The sequence below is a fragment of the Pagrus pagrus genome (genome assembly GCF_965226575.1).
Source record: "Pagrus pagrus genome assembly, chromosome: 13".
NCBI classification, from domain to species: Eukaryota; Metazoa; Chordata; class Actinopteri; order Spariformes; family Sparidae; genus Pagrus; species Pagrus pagrus.
The window spans coordinates 16,043,345-16,064,727 of record NC_140197.1 but is presented as its reverse complement, the minus strand read 5'-3'; the positions used below and the strand labels follow the sequence as shown (position 1 = coordinate 16,064,727).

At 44.5% G+C, this 21,383-nt stretch overlaps 1 protein-coding gene across 14 annotated transcripts in view; it reads left to right on the top strand.

Annotated features, from left to right (window-relative positions):
- Positions 1-18,207, top strand: part of cacna1aa (calcium channel, voltage-dependent, P/Q type, alpha 1A subunit, a) — an 85,998-nt gene extending 67,791 nt beyond the window's left edge. For 4 of the 14 annotated variants that reach the window (XM_084370779.1, XM_084370772.1, XM_084370777.1 and 1 more), the window contains 10 exons: positions 29-143; positions 660-767; positions 1,799-1,902; positions 3,553-3,662; positions 3,759-3,891; positions 6,598-6,711; positions 8,100-8,138; positions 10,979-11,195; positions 11,450-11,787; positions 13,784-18,207. In XM_084370779.1, the coding sequence (XP_084226905.1) occupies positions 29-143; positions 660-767; positions 1,799-1,902; positions 3,553-3,662; positions 3,759-3,891; positions 6,598-6,711; positions 8,100-8,138; positions 10,979-11,195; positions 11,450-11,787; positions 13,784-14,602 (2,097 nt within the window). In that variant the 3' untranslated portion in view covers positions 14,603-18,207. The remainder of the gene's footprint in view (positions 1-28; positions 144-659; positions 768-1,798; positions 1,903-3,552; positions 3,663-3,758; positions 3,892-6,597; positions 6,712-8,099; positions 8,139-10,978; positions 11,196-11,449; positions 11,788-13,783) is intronic. The other 10 variants (XM_084370781.1, XM_084370775.1, XM_084370780.1 and 7 more) reach the window with 7 other exon arrangements.
- Positions 18,208-21,383: the final 3,176 nt, after the last annotated feature.

The following is a 21,383-nucleotide window of genomic DNA, read 5'->3' as shown; positions in this document are numbered from 1 at the left end:
CCGCTCACCCTGATTGGCTCTCCCGCAGAGGCTGCTCCGTATGGATCTGCCCGTGGCCGATGACAACACGGTCCACTTCAACTCCACCCTCATGGCCCTGATCCGCACGGCACTGGACATCAAGATCGCCAAGGGTACGGAAGGTTTGGAATCCCTCTTACTTCCTTTCCTCTGATTTTCACACTTGTTCTTCTCCTTTTTCCTGTTTCCCCCTCGTAGTGCAGCGCTGTCTGCTAGTTGTGCTGAACCCAGAACCCTCAGCTCTTCCTGACGCCTCCCCTTCTGTAGCTTAAGTGCAGTGTGCTTTCTGTGGCGGTAGACCCTGTGCGTAGCGTGTGAGGCTGAAGGTTGAGATCCTGTGGAGTCGAGGTTCTGTCACTTCAGCTTAAAACTGAATTGCCTGTGTACAGTTTTTCATTATCATGACCTCACTAATAACATGACCTTTCTTCTGTTTGTCTTCATTTTCATGTTTGTATGTCCTCTCCTACCTTTGTCTTTTAATCTGAATGGGTGTGAATGGTTTGTGCGCGTGTGTGTGTGTGTGTGAGTAAACTTTTTTATACCAATTTCTGTGTTTGCCGATGTGTGTGAATGTGTCAATGTGCTTGGGCATGGACGTCCGTGTGTGCATGCGCGTGTTCGTTGAATCCGCCTAGGCGGTGTCGACAAGCACCAGATGGACGCCGAGCTGAGGAAGGAGATGATGGCGATCTGGCCCAACCTCTCCCAGAAGACCCTGGATTTGCTGGTGACGCCGCACAAGTGTAAGTTGCAGAGCGTGGGTTCGGGCGCAGCAGTGCGGCTCGGACGCAGCCGCCAAGTGCCGCCCAGTGCTCCAACGTTGTTTCTGTTCACGCCACCCGAGGTCCGCTTCTCTCAGCCAGTCTCTCTCACTGCTGCACCCTCTGATACAGCTGGCACCTTATCCCCCACATATCCTCACCCACATATCTGTGATCACATGTGAACATGAAGAAAAACAAACAGAGGCACTGACATAGGCTGCATGAGAGATGCAAATCAACTACACACACTCACTCAAAACTCCTCTTTTCTTTCAGCTGCACTCACCAGAATAGACGCACCACAAGTCCCAGACCCCAACACTTCTCCTGCTCACTGTGCCTGAGATCAGAGGGTGCCTACTATAGATCAACTCTCTATAGACGTCTTTTCACTCCAGGGGCGGTCAGCTACATACACTAAATGGCTGGCTGGGCTCAAAAGAAAATACTGAATATTTTTCGAGTGTTATCAAACTGAGAACTAATGCACAGGTGCTAACGCACTAGTTGCATAATGAAGTTGTTTTAGGTCGTGAAATGCATGAAAGTTACTCTTAAAATAGCTCGGAGCTAGGAAATGTGTTATGTATTTATTTGTAACCACGTCCAAAGAAGTCTCAAAGAGATATCGCAGATTTTTCTTTTTTTTCCTTTATTTTTTTAACGGCTCGGTTAAATTTGTGCTGCGTCCGGCGATCACATGATTGCAGATTCCTGGAGCGACTGACTTTTGTTTGATTTACGCCACAATGGGATGCTTTGACTACAAGACTTAACTGTGACAAATATAAATGCTTTATAGAGTGAAACTAAAATAAGTTTAAAAAAAAAAAAAAAAAAAAAAAATCAATCTGTCTGTGAAAAGACTATTTGCTCTGTGTTTGTGTCTGTGTAAGAGTCCAAATGTGTTTGTCTCTTTGTGTGCATGCCTCACCCCTTTCTACCATTCCTCGCGCTCAGGGTCCATTCCAAAGGGTCTAATCTTGCAGGGTAACTTGTCATTCTCTCAGCAGCGACAGACCTGACGGTGGGGAAAATCTACGCTGCCATGATGATCATGGAGTACTACCGGCAGAGCAAGATCAAGCGCTCGCAGGCTCTTCGTGATGAGCAGGTACTGCTGTCTGAGGGAGAAAAAAACACCCGGCTCTACCTGCATCCGACCCTTTTGAAGTCAAAGGCAGACTGACGCACTGAAATCAAGGCTGCAGGGCTGTAGTTCCTTTCATATAAGACTGGGCTGTGACAACCTTGGTTTAGATCCAGGGTCCTCATTCAGTCAACTAAAAGGGGCATGGAGGGGGTGAACACAGAAATCTAGCATACTAACGCAATCTCCTATCTCTTCTATGAGTGCTCCTTTTCCAACAGTAAAAACTGCTGCCACCTGGTGGCCAAAGTCTGGTACTTCTTGCCTTTACAGTATGTGTAACATCTGTGTTATGCAAGCGTTTCTCATGAGGAGAAGTGTGCTTTTCACAAAATTTTCAAATGCTGAATTAGTAGATGATTTACACCAACACGTTGCAGTCATTTAGCTGTTCAGACGCCAGAGGCTGCAGGGTTTGGTTGTCACAGCCCCCGATCATGATGATGTGACAGCTCGATGTGCTGAGCCCGATTCTTTCCCCGTGTCGACTGCTTGTAAAGATACCGTACCTCCTCACTCATGCTTGTAACCTTGGACTGTTAGATCTGCATTATGATATTGCCGCCCCTACCCCTCCAGTCAGCACGCCGTCCCTCGTTAAAAGGAGAGAACGCTTTTAATTTTGCTGTATTTCATCTTGGTGATTGAGATCATAAGATGATATCAGAGCTGAAATTTAATGGTCTCTAATGGGTTTATGCAGCCAGCTTGGACCATAAACATTTGGAGAGCTGCATGCTTCTGAGGAGACTCATCAAGCTGATTTATCAGTGCACGTGTCAAACGTGTCATCAGCGAACCTCCTTCACCTTATTTTTTTGCTTTCTCATGCACCACTACCAGGGAAACTCCTCCTTCCTCTGGCCACACTCCCATTGTTCTATACTTTCATACTCGACATCATCTCTCTCAGTCCTCCTGCCGCATTGTAGACTGCTGCCTGTCTCGACTGGGGCAGCAGTTTTTCACGATCCAATAAAAATGTCATTAGTGCAGCAATCAGAAAGTTTGAAGTATGTTTTACATATTGTACTTTACCGGTACATTGTATTCCGTGCTTGCACAGATAGACAGGAGGTTTGGGTTTGAATAAAGGAAGAGGGAACACAATTGTGAAAGGTTTTAAGGTAGCACTCTTAAAAAGTAGGTGACTAATCTACTAAATGAATGAAAATGAATGTAGCCTTTGTCCTGCATCCTGTATCTCACCTGCTGTATGTTCCCCTCCACAGGATTGTTGCAATGCTTATCTGCCATGTCCTCTATCCTTCCTATGAACAAGGCCCCTCTGTTTACTTTGTTTGCTTTTTTATTTTCCGTATCAATACTACAGTATTTAGATCTAGCCTGAGATGAAACCCAGAATGATTGCTGATCATTCCTTTTGATCCTGAACCTCACTCCTAACGGTTAAAGTCCTGGACGGGGTTTCCAGGTCCCACAATGCACTCTTAAGTCCATTTATTCCTCTTCCATTACCTCTTTTGCCTCGCCTCGCTTCAGCCGACAGCCCACTCTCTACATGCCCACTGTACCTGCTCTGCCCGTTTTCCCTCCATTTCCCTGTCAGTCTGCCTGATAGCTGGCGACGGCCATGTTGTATATCTCACACAGAATCGAACGCCATTACTGTTTCAGCGCGTGGAGCCACCTTCCCCCGCCCAGGACGGGGATCCGGGACTTAAAAACGCCCTCCCTCCACCTGAGACGACCGAGAACAGCCTGTGAGTTGGACGTTGTTGGCATTACATGACATGAGGTGGGTTTGTCGAAAGCAGTTAAGGAAGGTGTGTCCGTGACACTGTGCGTGTGTGTGATAGGCCGGTGGAGGGTGGGATTCCAGAGAGCCATTCATGGGTGACGGCTCGGGCTCAGGAGATGTCGCAGAAGGTCGGCAGCTGGAGTCCTGAGGGACACCCTGAGGATGGCCTGGGAAGCATGAGCAACTCTCAGGTAGAGAGGTCACACGCGAACACAACACACACCGAGGACCACACACTTAACAGCACAAACACACATGGAACAGACTGCACAGCAAGTTTGTGTGAACAAACGCTCGATCCATTCAACATTTGTTTTTTACTTTCATGTCATTGCTACCAAGTGAACTCCCAAAGAACCATTGAGGATGCTTAAATGGTAAACTGAACTATGATCTTGCAAATCCATCTCCGTGGAAAGCAGTGTCACCCTTATTCATAACCCCTAAAGGTTTGTGTTCCCTTCATTACAACTGAGGGTGAAGTAGAGAATACAGATACCTATTGTTGATCAGGGCTTGACTTGCTTCTTGTTTCATGTTTAACACTGCAGTCCAATCAGTATCATCAATATTTTCTTAAACGTATGCTACCTTGAAACGTTCTCCTTAGATACTGTATATAATCTGCAGCCATCTTGGCACAAATGTACAGTCCAATCTTAACTGCCTTGTTGCCTCTATAATTTCTGCTCAGCAGTTCATTTTTACTTCCTGCGATCGCTCTTACTGCGCCTCTGTTCCTCAGTCAGCACTGACACGTTGCGTTAACCTTCCTTTGATTAGTTCCATCTCTCAAACCTGTCTCTTCTCATCTTACTGAATTTTTCCCTCATCATTTCATTCAGAGTCTATCTTGCCTTTGTCTTCAGAGTGGTTCATGTCTCTGTCCTCATACCGTTAAACCTCTCTGCTTGTAGACCTCCTGGAGGGCCTGACAGGTCTCTGTACCAGTCAGCCCTGTAACATAGCCGCTTCTCCATATCAATTCAACAGAGGTCCGGAGAAGTTTAAACTCAGTAGCTGGATAGAAGAGAGTGGCTGTTGGCGTCATTCAAACTATTTTGAATGATAACCCACGTTAGTCAGATTCAAGGCAAATGCAGTCATCAACAACAACATGTGATATTAGACAGCAAATGTCTTTACAGGAAACAAACGACCAGAATGTATGTGCAGAGTCAATAAGCTGCAAGCACATGCTGCGAGGGGTTTGGCACTTTTCTAGCGTAACATATGGTAATTTATTAGTTATTATTTCATTTCATTTATTGGTTTGTCTTGTCTTTATAAGATTAATATAAATTTACATGATGAAATAGCTGGCACTCCAATCTCAGCTAATAATTGAAACCTTAAACTTCGGTGTGGCGATAACACTCTATTTGAAGGGGTGTGTATAAGTCTGACACGGTATGATAGGTGTATCGTGAACATAATGAGACTTTATGAATGTTTATGACTGTTGTCATCCCGTCACTTTGAAGGCAATTGTGACAACCTGAAATTAACCAAGACAACATAACCATGAACATGTCATAGCAGGCCCAGTGATCAAATGAAACAATTTCGCTTTATGTGCTAGCATTACATTATCGGCCTTATGTGGTTAGTTTGGACTTTGGATGAGACCAATATAACTGTGTTATGTATATTTTTCTTGACCTCAACATAGTTGCGTTATTTGGACTTGTCATTAAGATATCATTCAATCTTTTGGCTATTTTGACAACAGGGAAGAACCAAGGTGATTTATGGAGTTTTACTTGTTGCTCCTATTGAGCCAAACCCAGCAAGAAAGCCACTTTGGTACTGTTATTCTTTGTCGTCCAGCTAGTCTCCATCAGAGCCAGATGCTGTCTGTCCTGGTGACATGTCTGGCTGTATCCACTGGTTATTCTTAACACTGTTACAAAAGCATTTGACAGTGTAATAACACTAAATGACACTTTGTACCACTGGAGCTGAGGTCGAGAACAATATTCATGACCGATGACAAAACCAACACACAACAGTTTAATGTAATGTTGCTAAACGCTTTCTTTAAGTTTGATAATCAGTCCTGCTGTGACATGTTTATGACAGGTCATGTTCAGGCCCACCAGACCGACAGTCGGCCGTAAGGCATCGTCAGGGCTCTCAGGGAGCATCTCGTCTGAGGCACAGGAGACGCGAGGCGACGTAACAGTCAGCCGTCACTGCAGCTAGTTCTTTGGTGTCAGTTTGGTACGTCAAGGCTGTTGAACAATGTCAACTCGGCATTAAATGTGACCCAGTGACACTTAATGACATTGTCATAATGTCTTAAACATTCAGACTCGTTCATGTTCATGACAGTAGCTAAGGGGGCTAAGGCCGGGCCACCAGCTGTCAAATTCAGCTCCACTTCTCCATTTCACAAAATACGTATTATTTTTTTTATTCAGTGCCTACAGTGTATCAGTGCCTGCACCTGGCCAACATCATCTGATCGCTTGTGTGTTATGGCGCTTCCCCTCAAATTCAGTCCGGCTGCGACTCACGAGCTCCTCCATTTGGCGCAGATGCCGTTAAACAAAGAGTCTTTGCATTTGCTTGCAGCTCCATTTTTGACTGCAGACACAAAACGAGATTTTATTTGGAGTATATTCACGATCTTATACCACTTAAGACCCGAACACCCGATTCCTTTGTTTTTCATTCATCGCAAGTCATCGAAAACTAAAACAATAAAGAAAGAAAGGTAAAGTCCCTCTTCACACACACACTCACCAAATTCTCCCACTGACTACTTTTCCCTCTCTGAGACCCTCAGTTCTCTGCTTTCTTTGGATAACAAACTCTCCCACCTATCCCCCTACTCCCTGTCAGTTTTCATGGCAGCCGTCACACCATCTCCTGCTCTCCTGCTCTGTTTACAGACGGTAGAGATGAGAGAGATGGGGCAGGATGGTTACTCGGATACTGAGCACTTTCCACCAATGGAAGGCCATGGCAGGGCCGCTTCCATGCCCCGCCTCCCAGGCGACAACCAAGTGAGCAGCATTCTCACCTTTTCCACTCTCTCTCTATTTCCCCCATTTTCTCTGTTCCTCATCTCCTTTTGTTCGAAAGGATCATATTCTCAAAGGTCTGACTTGTTGCTCAAAGATGTATTGCTGTGGTGACTCAAATCCATGTTGGAGACGGACGTTTACGAAGGCCACATTTGCAAAAGCATATCGCCACTCGTAAAGGCAGAAATTTTCATAGGTAAGCCGAGAATGACCAGTAAACACGATATCCAATCATGACAATATTTCTGGCCAAAACATTGAAATGTTTTGCTGAAATGTTGACCCTCCGATCTTGAATTCAAGAGGACCACAGCAAGGCAAGGTCAGACCTTCTGCTCCTCTTCTCTTCTTCTACTGTTGTCTTCTGCTCTTCCTCTCATCCTTCCACCTGCATGCAGGTTTTTAACCGTGTTGGTCCTCCCGTTTCCATCCAAAACACACTCATCCATTTTCTATTGTTTCATATCCCGGTGAGTGCTCTGGTTGTCATATGCACACAACATACTTATAAATACAAATGTGCACACATACATACAGATTACACACTTCTCTGCCCTCCATTATTTCTTCTTCTTTTGTTGAGATTTATTTATCTTTTGCTGTTGTTTTTGTACTAAACTGTGTCTTCCTTCCTATCAGAGGTTTTTGACTATGCTGAATTCTTTTTGAATTTCGGGGGCTTGGTTTTTTTCAACCAGGACTGGGACCTGCACAAAATTGTGTATTACAGATATGTGTGTGTGTGTGTGTGCGTGTTACTGATGTGTGTGTTCGTGGGTGTGTGTGCTCTGCATTTTTTTCCTGTGCTCTCACTGTCTTCTGTGCCCTGAAACTCAGTTTCTGTCACTCTGTTGTCTGAATGTAACCATCTGTCTCTCTGTGTGTTAATGTGTGTGTGCGTGCGTGTGTGTGTGTGTGTGACTATGCATATCCATTTGTACGTGTATTTTGCCGATTGTCGCCATTGCTGTCGTGACCGTGGTGCCGTTGATTGAGCATTTTCATGGTGAACTTGTCTATACTGTATAACCCTGTTTTGGCGCACACCACCCAGTGTCTGTGGTAAGTGTCTCTCTTCCACCTTCACTGCTGCTTCGGTGTCTAATCAGACTCTCTTTCTCTGTCCCTCCTTCTCTCTCTGTCTCTCTCTCTCTCTCTCCACTGTGGCACCTCATCTCTTTTTGGGTTGATCCTCCACCTGACACTCTTTGGTTTTGACCCGTACTCCTCTGTACCCCCTTTTCTCTTGCACTGTGTATCAATCCATCCCTGATGTCTCCCTTACTTCTCTCCCTTTCTGCTCCGTGTGTGACCACACCTTTGGTGTATTTTGTGGCTCTGTGTGTGTCTTCTCTGTGCTCATACAGCAGCGGAGGAGAGGGAAACAACGTGGCAGTACCCTAAGTGTATGTACCCTGTCTTCCCTGTCTCGTCTCTCTCTCTCTCTCTCTATCCCTTTCACTCTCACACACTCTTGACATTTTTTTTTCTTATCCGTCATGTCCCCATGTCGTGTCCTTATCATGGCAGGGGTTTCTTTTAAACTTATTTGGACATTTTTTTTTGTTGTTTTTTGGGCATGATGGCCAGATCATATCCCAGCCCAACTTTCAAAACAAATCCCAGCATCCTTAGCTACTTCTCTAACGTAGAGTGTTTGGAATTGGGCTGAACTCTTGCACGTCCCCTGTCATTCTCAACACTCTTGCCACACTGTCTCGTGGCCTCTGTCTGTCTCTCTTTCTCTCTCTCTCTCTCAGCTGCTGCTGCTGCTGCTAGTGCTTTGTCGCTCCATTTCCTCATGCCTGTGTGCTCGTCTATAATGATGTTGTCAATGTTTTCCCGTCCGTGTCTGAGTCTCCATTCCAACCTACCCACCTGCATGCAAGAAATCAGGGCTCCAGACTAACTTTTATCACCACCGTCCTGAAACCATCCCAAATAACAATTTTAGCATCCCGAATTGAATGTAAACCGTCCCAAAATCAAAATGTTGGTAATTTAGTCACATTTTTTTGTATTATCGTCTATAGTTGTCAGTTAGAAGTATAAGCATTCAAAGTACTTTAACCTCCAAACTTAACTGAGTTGAAGTACTTTAGTACATTTATTTTACTGGAAACTTGTTAAATTTAACTGCAACTCTCTGTTCAACGCCATGTTGTTCTGAACAGAAACTCAGTCCTGTTGTTAGCCTCTGTAGCTCTATTAGCTTGTGTGCAGAAGCTCTATTAGCTTATGCAGCTCTATTAGCTCCATTATCTATATTAGCCCCAGTAGCTGTTAGCTCCATTAGCTTTATTATCTGTATTAGCTCCATTAGCTGTTAGCTCCATTAGATCTATTTGCTACATTAGCTCCATTAGCTGTTAGCTCCATTAGCTCTATTTGCTACATTAGCTCTATTAGCTGTAAGTTTCATGAGCATTATTAGCTGTTGGCTCCATTTGCCCTATTTTCTCCATTAGCAATATTAGCTCCACTAGCTGTTAGCTCCATTAGCTCTATTAGCTCGTCACAGCCAAATATCTCCCCTCCTGCGATTTCAACATGCATTTGTTGTTCACAATGTAGCCTAGAATTATTGGGGGAAAAATATAGCACATCCGCCGTCAATAGTGAGTTTAGAGAGCCTTTTCAGATTTCACCATGTCAGGTTTTTCCTAAGTCCTGCGCTGAGTAGCCACCGAGGACATCGTTAGTCTTGAGCCCTGCAAGAAATTTGTTGAAATGCGTTTATGTGTGTGTGCCTGTGTGTGTGTGATTAACAATGAGAGCATAATGGGTATGTGTGCGTGTGAATGGATATGTGGTTGGGATTCTCAGTGCTACTCCTCTGAGGCCAGATAATCTGGCAATCTGTCATTCGTCAGTTGATTTGTCTAATACACAAGAAACTGGCCCACTCAGCTGCCAAAAAGGATCTAGCACTGAAATAGCCTGATACGGTTAACATGTCCAGGTCAGCAACTCGTGGCCCCATAGGCTCTGTCCTGCTGTCCCGCCTCAGAGCATGAGGCCTCAGCACTGCAGGTGGAAGTTCTCATGTGGGTAGAGGACTCAGGACAACCCCTATGTACCTGCATGGCTGGAAGAAAGCACGCTGAAACAGAGCAGAAATAGAGGAGTTTGTGAAGCCTGGAATGTGCCATGTTCAGGGGTTCATGGGTGGTGAGGATGGAGGACTGTTGCAAGTCATACTGACCCTTCTATCCCCCTTTAACAAAGCAAGTTACAGAAGCATGGAAGGCATGGCTGTTTGCCATCATCTCTTTTATTTAATTTCTTTTTACCTTTTATGTATCTTTTTTTTAAGTCCTTTGTATCAGGGGTCGGCAATCAATGTAGTTTCAGCCCCGCTGCAGTTTTCCTCCATGCTTTTTATTGGGAGACGAGGACAGGTGTAGTGAAGACTCGTGACAATGGTGTGAATTGGAAACATAAGAGATTCATAACACTGTTGGGTTGGCGTTACAGTCCACTCATTGGCTAGGAGTAGCCAAGCTTTGAGCATTCACTTAATTTTCGTTGTACTGTTTTTTTATCGAGTATAAAAAGAAAAGTTAGCAAATTATCACATTCAGTTTTATTTATATTTTACACAGGATTTGTAAAGAATATAATCCTGCCATAAATATTTCATGCTGTTCAAATAAAAATGTACTTTATTTAACAACGTTATTATATTTTTAGAAAGTGTTTTTAGTAGCCATCTGTTAACTTTATCTGGCAACGTCATTAGATTTCATTTCTACACCAGGTGCTGTTCATTTACCTGTTTAGCAGCCTGATGCAAAATGAGTGGTGATTTTCTATTTATACAGGATATATACTGTATATTGTTCTGTCTGTCCACAGTGGACTTTAAAAATGCTGATTATTTTTGTAGGGAGCAAACAATTGTGTTGGAGGGCCACATTTGGCCCATGGGCTGCTTTTTGCCGACCCCTGCCCTGTTAACTGTATACAGTGTGTATATTTTTGAAGAAGCATGATTGGGACATTTTTACTAATGTGGGGGTGTATGATTTTTTTGGGATGGGAATGTTGGAGGCAGGTGGGTGGGCTTTCATCATTCGAGTTCAAGAAACATGACCCCATTCACACATGCATACAAACACACACATACGCAGTGCCTCTTACCCAATAGCTCACAGAAAACACCAACACGACAATCAAAGGAATCGACTGCATCTCTCTCTTTTCTCCCTCCCTGCCTTCTTGGTGGTATCTCTTTCTCTCTCAGACCATCAATGACAGCAGCCCCATGAAACGCTCTGCCTCGTCGCTGGGCCACAGCCGGTCTGGGCGCGGCCACAGAGACAAAGGAGGGCCAGACGACTACAACATGGATCGGGTGATACCTGAAGAGGGTAGATCTTCCAGACATGGACACCGGCGAAAAGACCGGGGCCACCGAGCATCTGAGAGGTCCCTCTGTCGCTACACGGAGGCTGATACAGGTGGGCAAGACCCAATCATAGGTACAGAAAGCAATAAAGTGTTTGTCAGATTAATTAGTAACACGGTTGCACAATGTAGAAGATACATTATAACAAAGGACTTATTTGTGATTTGCAAAACAAAGACTTGGTCCCATCTCTGCTTCTTAGTGTTGTTGAAGCGTGATGTCATATTGTTACGTAATTCACTTACAATATTTAGTGTTTTCACCTCATTTAATGTCAATAATATCTCCAATAAACTCCACCATCAGGCCTGGGCACAGACCTAAGCACAACCACCCAGTCAGGCGACCTCACATCCAAAGACAAGGATCGTGACAGAGATCGCGGCCGGTCCAAGGACCGTAAGCACCACCACCACCATCACCACCACCATGGCTCCGTGGACAAGGAACGCTATGTAGCAGAGCGAGGGGGCGAATATGGACACAGGCACTCCCGTGACAGGGATCACGACCGAGAGAGGGATCACGACCGAGAGAGGGATCACGACCGGGATAGGGATCACGACCGGGAGAGGGAGAGAGAAAGAGACCGGCGCTGGTCAAGATCGCCCAGCGAGGGTCGGGAGTGCTTGACGCACAGACAGGTGGGCTTCTGGGTACCTGTGTGCATGTAGCGTGTCCAGGTTTGGAGCTTTCTAGTACAAAATGCAGTTGAATAAACACATGCTTAGTGTTATGCTGAAAGTATAACACATGGGCCTCTAGTTTGATTAACTGGCGCAATCACCCAATTATGCCGTGGTGGGCATCTGATGTGGTTTTGCAATAAAAGTTCCTCTGATGTGTTTAATTGAATGAGCAAATTACCACCTGTGAACACCAACTGTCAATCAGATCTCTTCTGAAAACCTCTGAATAGGACAGGGAAAAGTAGCATTAACTCAGTGTTGACATGAAAGTTTTGATTTAATAAAGAGAGTGACAAAGAAACGTCTTGTGTTATTACAGGACCACGCTTCTATTTTAGACTGCCCTCAAATTAGAGGCCAAGTTGTGTTGTTGTCATTAACAACACAGAGTTTTGTTGAAAACGGCATCGAGAGTATGAGCCCTTTATGTACATTCATATATGTATATGTTTGACTACATGCACACAAACATATTCATTACTGTGGGTATAATCATGCGAATACAAGTAAATGTTTGTTAATGAAGTCACTGTTATCAAGTCACTGTTCCAGCGACAAACAAATATGCATTTAAATGTATATTTGAGTACCTGACTGCTGCCCCTACCTGCCCTGCCTAAATGTTTTTGGACTGTCCCCCCCACTGCCTTTCCTTTTATAGCATCCTTTTCCAAACACTTAACCTACTACATTTTAGACTTCTTAATAAAATAGGAAACAAAAAGAATCTCTGATCTACCTTTGCTGAAAAACTTCTGTGATGCACATCATTCAACCTTATGCAGTGAAGTTTTATATTGTCACTTGAAAGGTTTTGCAAAGGAAGATACATTGGGGAAGAATTGTCTTCTGCCATTTGAATTTTTGTCTTCATGTTATAAAAAAATATGTTGCACACATACACCGATCAGCCGAAACATCCAAAGGACTGACAGGTAGGGTGAATAACATTGATCATCTTGTTGCAAGCCAATGTTCTTCTGGGAAACCTTGGGTCCTGGCATTCATATGGATGCCACTAGACACGCACCACACATCCAAACACCATTGCAGTCGAAGTACACCTCCTCATGGCAACCCAGATAGCAAAATTGTTCCAATGGCACTTGGACAGTCGGCTTCTGTTTGCCGTATTTGAGCTACAAGCAGATGTCAGCCAAGAGCAAACCGAATAAACCAGAGCAACCCCAAATCTGGGCCACAGTTATTCTACTCTGGTGGGCTGGATCTGGCCCAGACTTGGGAATGGTACTCCGATAGCAGTGGCCATTGTGGAGGGCCATTGCCATGAAGGGGTGTACTTAGTCTGCTGCAGTGTTTGGTTGGATTGTGCATGTCAAGTGGCCTACATATGAATGCCAGGACCCAAGGTTTCCCAGCAGAACATTGCACTGTAATGAAATGATCTATGTCATTCACTTCACCTGTTAATGTTGTGGCCGATCGATGTGTCACACGGCTCCCTCCCCAATAATTTAAAACCAAACACATTTTATGTATGTTTAGTCACCATATTTACCCTGTACCACATTTGTTGCTCCGGAAATCAACCCTTTACCCTTCTTTTCTCCTGTCGTCTTTTTTTTTTCTCTCATCTGCGTGACATGTTGCTTCTCTATGTATGGTGCTGTTTGGAATCTCATCTTTTTTATCCACATTCTCTGCTCTGTTACTTTTTGATGCCTTTCATTTCTGCCTTTCTCTCCTCCACTCCACGTACATTATGACTGGTGCTTTTACTCTTATTGTTGCTGTGGTTCTTGTTCTTGTCTTTTCTTGCTTTTCTATCTGGACTCTCTTGCTTTCTTTCCGCCTCTCTCTCCTGCATTCTTTCTTTCCCTCTGTATTTGTTTTATACTCTATCTTTCCCATCTTCTTCTTTATTCTACATGTTCTGTCGTTGAATTTGTGGTTCGTTCTTTTTATTTGCTTTATTTCACTTTTTGTGTAGGGCAGTAGTTCGGTCAGCGGAAGTCCTGTCCCCTCAACCTCGGGGACCAGTACTCCACGTCGAGGCCGTCGACAGTTGCCTCAGACCCCCGCAACACCCCGGCCCCATGTCACCTACTCCCCTGTAGTCCGTAAGGCCATGCCCACACCACCTGGGGGGCCACAGGGCCGACCCCCAGCCCCAGCCCCCCGCCACTTTTCTCCTGAGCCTCCCCAAGGTCAGGGTCCTCCCCCCGCTGGCCTCCCACTTGCCCACCATGGCCCACCCCGCCAAGGTCATCATCCCCCGCCTCGTTGGGGAGACATAGGTGGAGGAGGTGGCTCCATGGAAGGGGATGGCTGCTTCTACAACCAGGAGTACCACAACTATGAGCCCCACCATGAACCACCTGCCTATGAGCAGAGCCCCATGCCGGGTGGCAACCCCCACCCTCATGCCCTGGTCAACCACCCACTGCCGCCTCCTCCACAACCACAGCCACATAACCCCCATCCCCTGCCCCCACCCCAGCCGCACCCTGTAAACAACCCCCACCCTCATCCACCGCCTCACCAACAGCCCAGTCGCACCTCACCTAGGACTGCCCACCATGCGCCCCCACCCACCACCGCCCTGACCGGGCCTATACAGGGCCAGATGCAGCCTGCTGCCCAGCGCCGCCTACCCAATGGCTACCGCTCTTCATCACCTTCCACACATCTCCATGGACCCCCACATACTGGGCCTCAAAAGGTACCCCCTCCGGCTGGGCATCCTAGGGGTCCTCGCAAGGGCCTGCACGAACCCTACTGCGAGACGGAGGACGACGACTGGTGCTAGCCTCTGGGGATGGGGGAGGGGCGTAAGGAGGAAAAAGAATTGATAGATGGACCAGAGATGAAGATAGGAAGCTCTGAACTAGAGCACTGACTGCCAAGGGAAACCGCGATTCTTTCTTTCTCGTCTGTTCAATTTTTTCCTCTCCTTCACTGCTTGGCATGTCCCAGAGACAGTCTGCTAGATGAAGGGACGGGTGTCAGGAGGAAGGGATGAAACAAGAATGCTGAGTCAGGATCTGGAGAAACAAGTGGTGTACTGGGAGATAACAAACCACCTCCATGTTCTGCTTGCATTGTTGTTGCATTCATCTCTTGATGCCAAATAAGACCAACCTCAAACTGCAGTTTTTAAGGATGCAAGCAGGAGGGGTGATGGACACTAGTCTTTGTGTGTCTTAAATTATGCCTCTGGCAATGAGCTACAGCCACTTACAAGATGTCAAGAGTTGCGACTCGACAAAAGACACTTTACAGTCAGAGACAAAAGAACGACCACTGTTTTTTTTTTTCTTTTGCTTCTCGAAGCTAACTTCAGTTAAGTTGGCTGCAAAAAGAATCAAATCCAACCCTCCCAGCCACCAGTTGAATATTGATGAGTTTTATCATCTGTGTTTTTAAATAAGAACAAAACTGACAATGAGCCCTCCGCCTGTATGAGGTGAGATGGCTAAGTGGGTGGGAGAGTTGGGGATTGTTGCACGGGGTTGACAAGTCCCTCAGTGAAAGTCTAGAGGACAGGATGGGTGTGCTGGGGATGTTTACCCCATATCCCCGGAGAACACCCTCCTCCCAGAGAACAAACAATTTAACCAACCTCAACACAAGACCTACGAGAGAAGAAAAACAAAAAAAAGTGGAGCTGGGTTTCAGAAACAAAAAAAAAACAAGCAAACCAATAACTGTTTTCTGCAGTATTTCTTCTTCTATTCCTGCTTCTTCTTCCTCCTCCTCCTCTTCTACTTCTTCAAAACATTGAAGCTTGAATCTTCTGTTGCACCCCACACAGCTTCGTTTTTTAGACTTGCGGAGTTGTACACCCTGTGGAGTCCTGCATGAATGATACAAAAAAAAAAAATGATAATAATAGCAACAATGAGAATCTACTGTATGCGGGGGGAAACTTTACTCTGTCATTTCTGTTGTGGTCTTTAGGGTTTCTCTCTTTTTTTAGTAAAAATTGATTTCTGTTTCTCTTTCTCTCTCTTCTCTGTATGACATTCCTCTCTCTGTACCTTCATTTACACTAACGTGACAGAAGGCTATAGGGAGATTGGATAATTACTGTATCTTAATCTAAAAGGAAGAAATGATTACTTTTTGCTTGCTTGTCTGTATGTTCTGTGCCAGATGCCTGCCACTGATACAACTGGAATTGCACATATTTTTCTGTGGAAGTAACTTTTTGTAACTATGGTGATATTCCTAAATGATACACTGGGAAGCAGGGTAAAGATATGATCGATGCGGTGTCCATATTGGTGAATGAATACGTTCGACAAATCAGTAACATCTCAAAGTCTTCCAGGGTTTGGGGGTTAAAACAGAGACACCGGAGAGAAAGAGACCAATAGAAAGCTGGAGAAAGGAGAGAAACTCTTCATCTTTGTTTTCTTTGTTCTTGAGTGTAATAATGGATAAACAGATTAATATAATAACTTCTAATGATCATGATGATCTTGATAATGAGACAGATTCTCCATATCTGGTGTTTATAAATTATGTTCTGTATGTTTGTTTGAGTTTGAGCTCAGCTAATCATTTTTCCAACCCTGAGGTGGAGCTCTAGCCCACAGTTGCATTGTGGGAGAATGAGTCTGCAGGAGGGCAAACGTGAGTCAAAGCTAAAGAATGTAGACGGTGGGTGACTGTGATTGAAATACGATTGATTCAATATTGGTTAAACACAGCGGTTCCACCCGGGTTTCTGCATTAAGCAGACGAGTCTCCTCTCCTGCAGATAGAGCAGAGTTCCACCACCACTTGTGACCTTCTGGTGGCGCTGTATGACTAACAGTGTCCCTGTAGTTTTTGTACCTCTCCCTTTACTTCACTTCTGATTCAGAGTTGTTATACAGCATCAGTTCACCAAGAGTAGCTCATTCTCTCACTTGTAGACCACCTGGCCTGTGTAAACACAGGCGACTGAACAGCACGGTCACAACAGTTCAGACGGGCTGGAGAAAAGATGACTGGGCCTCGTCGCGGTCCTGGAAAACATCTATGTTCTGTGTGTATCACTCTTGTATATCTTTGATTTCTTTCTGTGTGTTTCTCTGTGTGCCTCAAACTAACACTTGTTAACGCACACCACTGTCAGCCCCAACATTGTTATCTTATCATTTTTATTTCTTTGACCTGCGTTTTACCTGGAGGCCTATCACATGTTGACCAGAGAATGCACCGAAAAAAAAACTAGAAAAGAAAAATAACTGCCTATTAGTGTCTTTCCAACCTCAGTGGAATGTCACAGACAAGTATTTTTTCACATCACTACACTTAAAATCAGAAAGCACACTAGGTATGTAGCTCCTGGTTGTGGTGTGTGTGTGTGTGCGTGTGTGTGTGGGTGGGTTTTTGCCTGGCTGTGTGTATGTACATGGATGAGTGCGTTTCTGATCAGTTTTGGTGTTTTGTTTTTGTGCTCGCTTTGCTTTTTATCCTTTGTCTCCAGAAATCCTTTTGAGATCTTAAGATGTTTCGGTCAAATCATTATAAAAACGATCTTCGACTGTGTGTTTGTGCGTGCATATGTGTGTTTGCGTGTGTGTGTGTGTGTGATGTCAGTATCCCCCTGAATGAAACATGCAAAGTCCCCCAAACATTCACCATCCATCTTTGTGTCTATGCTGCAGTGAAATCCACTAACACGCTGATTAACCACACAAAGTCTTCAAAAAGCAATGTAAAGCCGCTACTGAGAAAAAAAAAAAAGTTTTTTTAAGTACAAAAGATTTTAAAAAAAGGAAAAAATATCTAGTTCCAGAAATGCATGTGCTATGTGCATGCCACACCGTGGGTTAACAGTCATCTTCAGGACATAAAAGAAAAAGCAGATTAATGAATTCAGAGGAATTAAAAAAGATATATAAATAGATAGATGTTTTTAAAAAGCAACGTTTCCTTTTTTCCTTCTATTTTTGAGAACAAAAAAGGTTAAAAATTACAACAAAAAAAAATGTCTAAAGAATAAAAAACACAAAAGAGACTTTGGTGAGAGTCAGTCTCGTTTGTTTCCTTCTGTTTCATGGGGTTGAGGCACAACACGACCATGTTCAGGACACCACGAAAAAAGAACTGTTTTTAATGAAAAAAATATATATATACAAAGAAAAGAAAGTACAGTTCAGAAGACGGTGTGTTCTCCCTTCTACTTTTTTTGGGGGTCAGGGGGTGCAGGAGCTGGCCAAGTCTGATGATGTGCTCATTATAACTGGCTGTGGAACCTTTGATCTCTCACTCACTCCCTCTTTTTTCTCTCTCTCTAACTCTGTCTCTTTCACACTCTTATCTGTCGCACTCTCAACCTGTCTCACCGCTATTTCTACCAGTGCATTTTGTAATTCCAAACAGAACTCTTCCTAAAGAATAAAATCCAGAGAGAATGCACACCGCGCTGCCTCATTTCTTGTCCACATTATTGCTTCAGTCTTTTTTACCTGTGAGGTTGTGTGTTGTGTGTGTGTGTGGCTCATGTTTTCGGCTCGAGGGTGTCCTGTGGAGGTAAACAAACGAATGTTATGTTTAAATTCAACATCCACACTGATATGTTTTCAGTTTAAAACGCTTAACGATTGGTACGTTTGCCCCTGGTGTCCACACCACTCCAACGTTTTAAGCCTAGTTTATGCTTCTGCGTCGCGGTGACGGCGTAGCTACGTCGTCGACCCTACGCCGTCATTGAGCATTCAAAGTTCTGCGTCGAGGGAACGCGTTGTTCTGCAATTCACCGCCAAGCCGCTAGGAGGGTGTGGCTGTGTCTTTGTGACGAGTTGTAAAGATGGTCATACTTTCTGACCTCCTCGATAATTCTTTCGTCTGCCTGGTCTATTTTTTCCGTGCCGCTCGTACCACAAAAACTTTAAAAATGGCGGTGTTGTTATACTGTTGACCGGAAAAGCAACTGCCGGAAATGACGTTCTGAGTGGACCAATCACAGTCCTTGCCGTTCGCGTCTCGACGCGTCGACGTGACGCGTAGTCAGGATTTTTTGGAGGCGCACGTCAGGCTACTGCGCAGGGTCCGCGTAGGGATCTGCGTCGACGACGTAGCTACGCCGTCGCCGCGACACAGAAGCATAAATCAGGCTTTAGACTTTTGCAAGCGATGACGCAGAGCCCCTTTCTGATTGGGTCTTATAAGTCACGAAAATACAACATCATGTGACCCTTTCCCAAAAGAAAACACACTACTTTAGCCCGTATTAATCTATTAGCCTCACTACCGGGAGTTAATTCGACACTCGTAACGAATTACATGCGTTGCTGACCTTGTTGTCCATCCCAGCAGCTGTAGTGCAGTTACATTCTGCATTTTATAATGCTTCTACACGGGAGGCAGGCTGTTATTCAAGCCATCTGCAACAGTTTGCATGTTCAGCGGCGCTATCAACCGTATATGGAGTGCTGATTTTTTATCAATGGAATTCTGGTTCCAGAGGAATGGTGGGAAAACGTTTGTGTTTGCTACTCACCAAACCTCAGTGTACGAATGCTTGAATGTGCATCGCCACCACCTGTCAATCAGTGGAATAGTGTGAACCATTGGCAGCGAGATGATTGACCGATTATTGGAACATGTGGGAGATCTTAAGTGAATGTAGTGGAGTTGAAAGTACAAAATGTGCTACTTGTACTTAGTTAAAGTACAAGTACTACTTGTACTTAGTTAAAGTACAAGTATCTCAGAATTGTAAGTACATTCCTTGAGTAAATTTGATTTGAGTCACATTCCACCACTTGTTATTCAAAATTTTGACACTTACATTTTCATTTTAACTGGAAATCAATTTTTAGTTACCCGTTTGTTTGATTACCAATAATCAGTATCGGCCCAGAAAAAAAACATATCAGTGTATCCCTACATGTCTGAGTCAAACAAAACGAGGGTCCACACAAAAATCTGCTTCATGGTGTTAATGGGGTTCAAAACTTGATGGATATTTTTGGGCACCTTGAGGACAGTAGATCAAGCTTCAAAATCAACATCAGCAGATTATCACCCTTTAAAGTGGTTGTATGAGTAAACATACAGCTGACTACACATCCCGCAGACAGCAGTGGTATCATTCTCTTGGAGTTGTATTTCTGTTCAGCTGGAAAATGTTTTAGCTCTGTTTGACCCGCTCCAAATGGAAATATGACTCCACATCGATGCTAAATGCCCCACTGTGTTCTCCAACTTCGTCTGTCTGCCGTTTGGCGCTGGGCAGATGGAGTTTGCTAAAAACAGCTGCCTGTTGTGACTGGATAAAGGGGTTGATGACAGTTGTGAGACTGCACTAAAGATTACAGTTGAAGGCTGCAAAACCAGTAAGCTGTAGAAAACTCTCTGCAGTCCTGTGAGACACACCGTCGAATTGGATGATAATTCTCTGTATGCATGGGGCGAAATGAAAATTTCATGTCAAAAATAGTCCTAGCCAAAATAACTGTGATTCATAATACCACAATAACCATCAAAATATGCGTCAAAACTCTTAAAATGGCACTAAAACACACTGAAATCACTTCCCCTTGCATCCTTATTAAAGTCTTAGGGTTTATCCTAATTCACAATTATTTTGATGATGGAAATTCACCATGATCACCCTTGTAGTTCTGTGTGAGCTGCTGAAAATGACAGCAGTTGCTCTGAGTGGATTCACCTCATGTGCATTACAATTCTTTCTCGCTCTGTTTCTGTTTCTGCAGGTTTGAAATGTACAGTATATAATATACACTTAGTCATGCAGAGGGCATGGATGTGTCAGCATATTCACTCGCACTGAGCGTGTGTGAGAGAAAGCAGAACTAAAAAAGGAATGAAAGTGCTTTGAGTGAGCGCAATACACTCACACGGGCGAACGAGTGTGCGCGTTTGTAAAAACGCGTGTGGCATGTGTATTTTCACAGGCATGTCCAGACGGTTCCGGTCACCCTGCCCTCCCCTCCCTGTCCTGTGTGTACACAGACAGGGTGCTCTGGTTTCAGCCAGATGAATAAGCAGCACAGTTGGGGCCCCACACAGGCACTTCCCCCCACATTCCTTCCTCTGTTTTCCTGGGTCAACCCCCACCACCTCCTCTCCGTCCTACACTGGTGTGTCCCTGCTGCACCACCTCCACGGTCTACAAACTTACAACCTAGTTTGATATAAAACTAAATAACAGCTTATTGTCTTTAGCCTATTCTAAAACTGCTTATCAATTAACCTGTGGATTGAATGAGTTTTGAAGTTACTGGATTTAAAGATTCAACTTCACTCCTGTCTCACTCTGTTGCACTGTTATGACCCACACTTTGAATTTTTTAACCTAACCTTTTGCCCCCTGCCTACTGGACCTGAACCGATGACCGTCATTACAATATTGAGGCCACAAGTAAACAACTGAAGAGCCTGTGGACCCTGATTGTTCCCAGTCAATGGCTTTACAGCCTCCCCCCCTCACTTCAGACTGCAATCTCCTGAATTGTCCCTGCTTTTGTTCTGCAAATCAGTGTGTGGGGTGTGAAGTTGTGGGGGAAGGAGGCACAACTTCTTCACACCCAAGCCAGTTTCCTGTCACACACACACCCCCACCATTT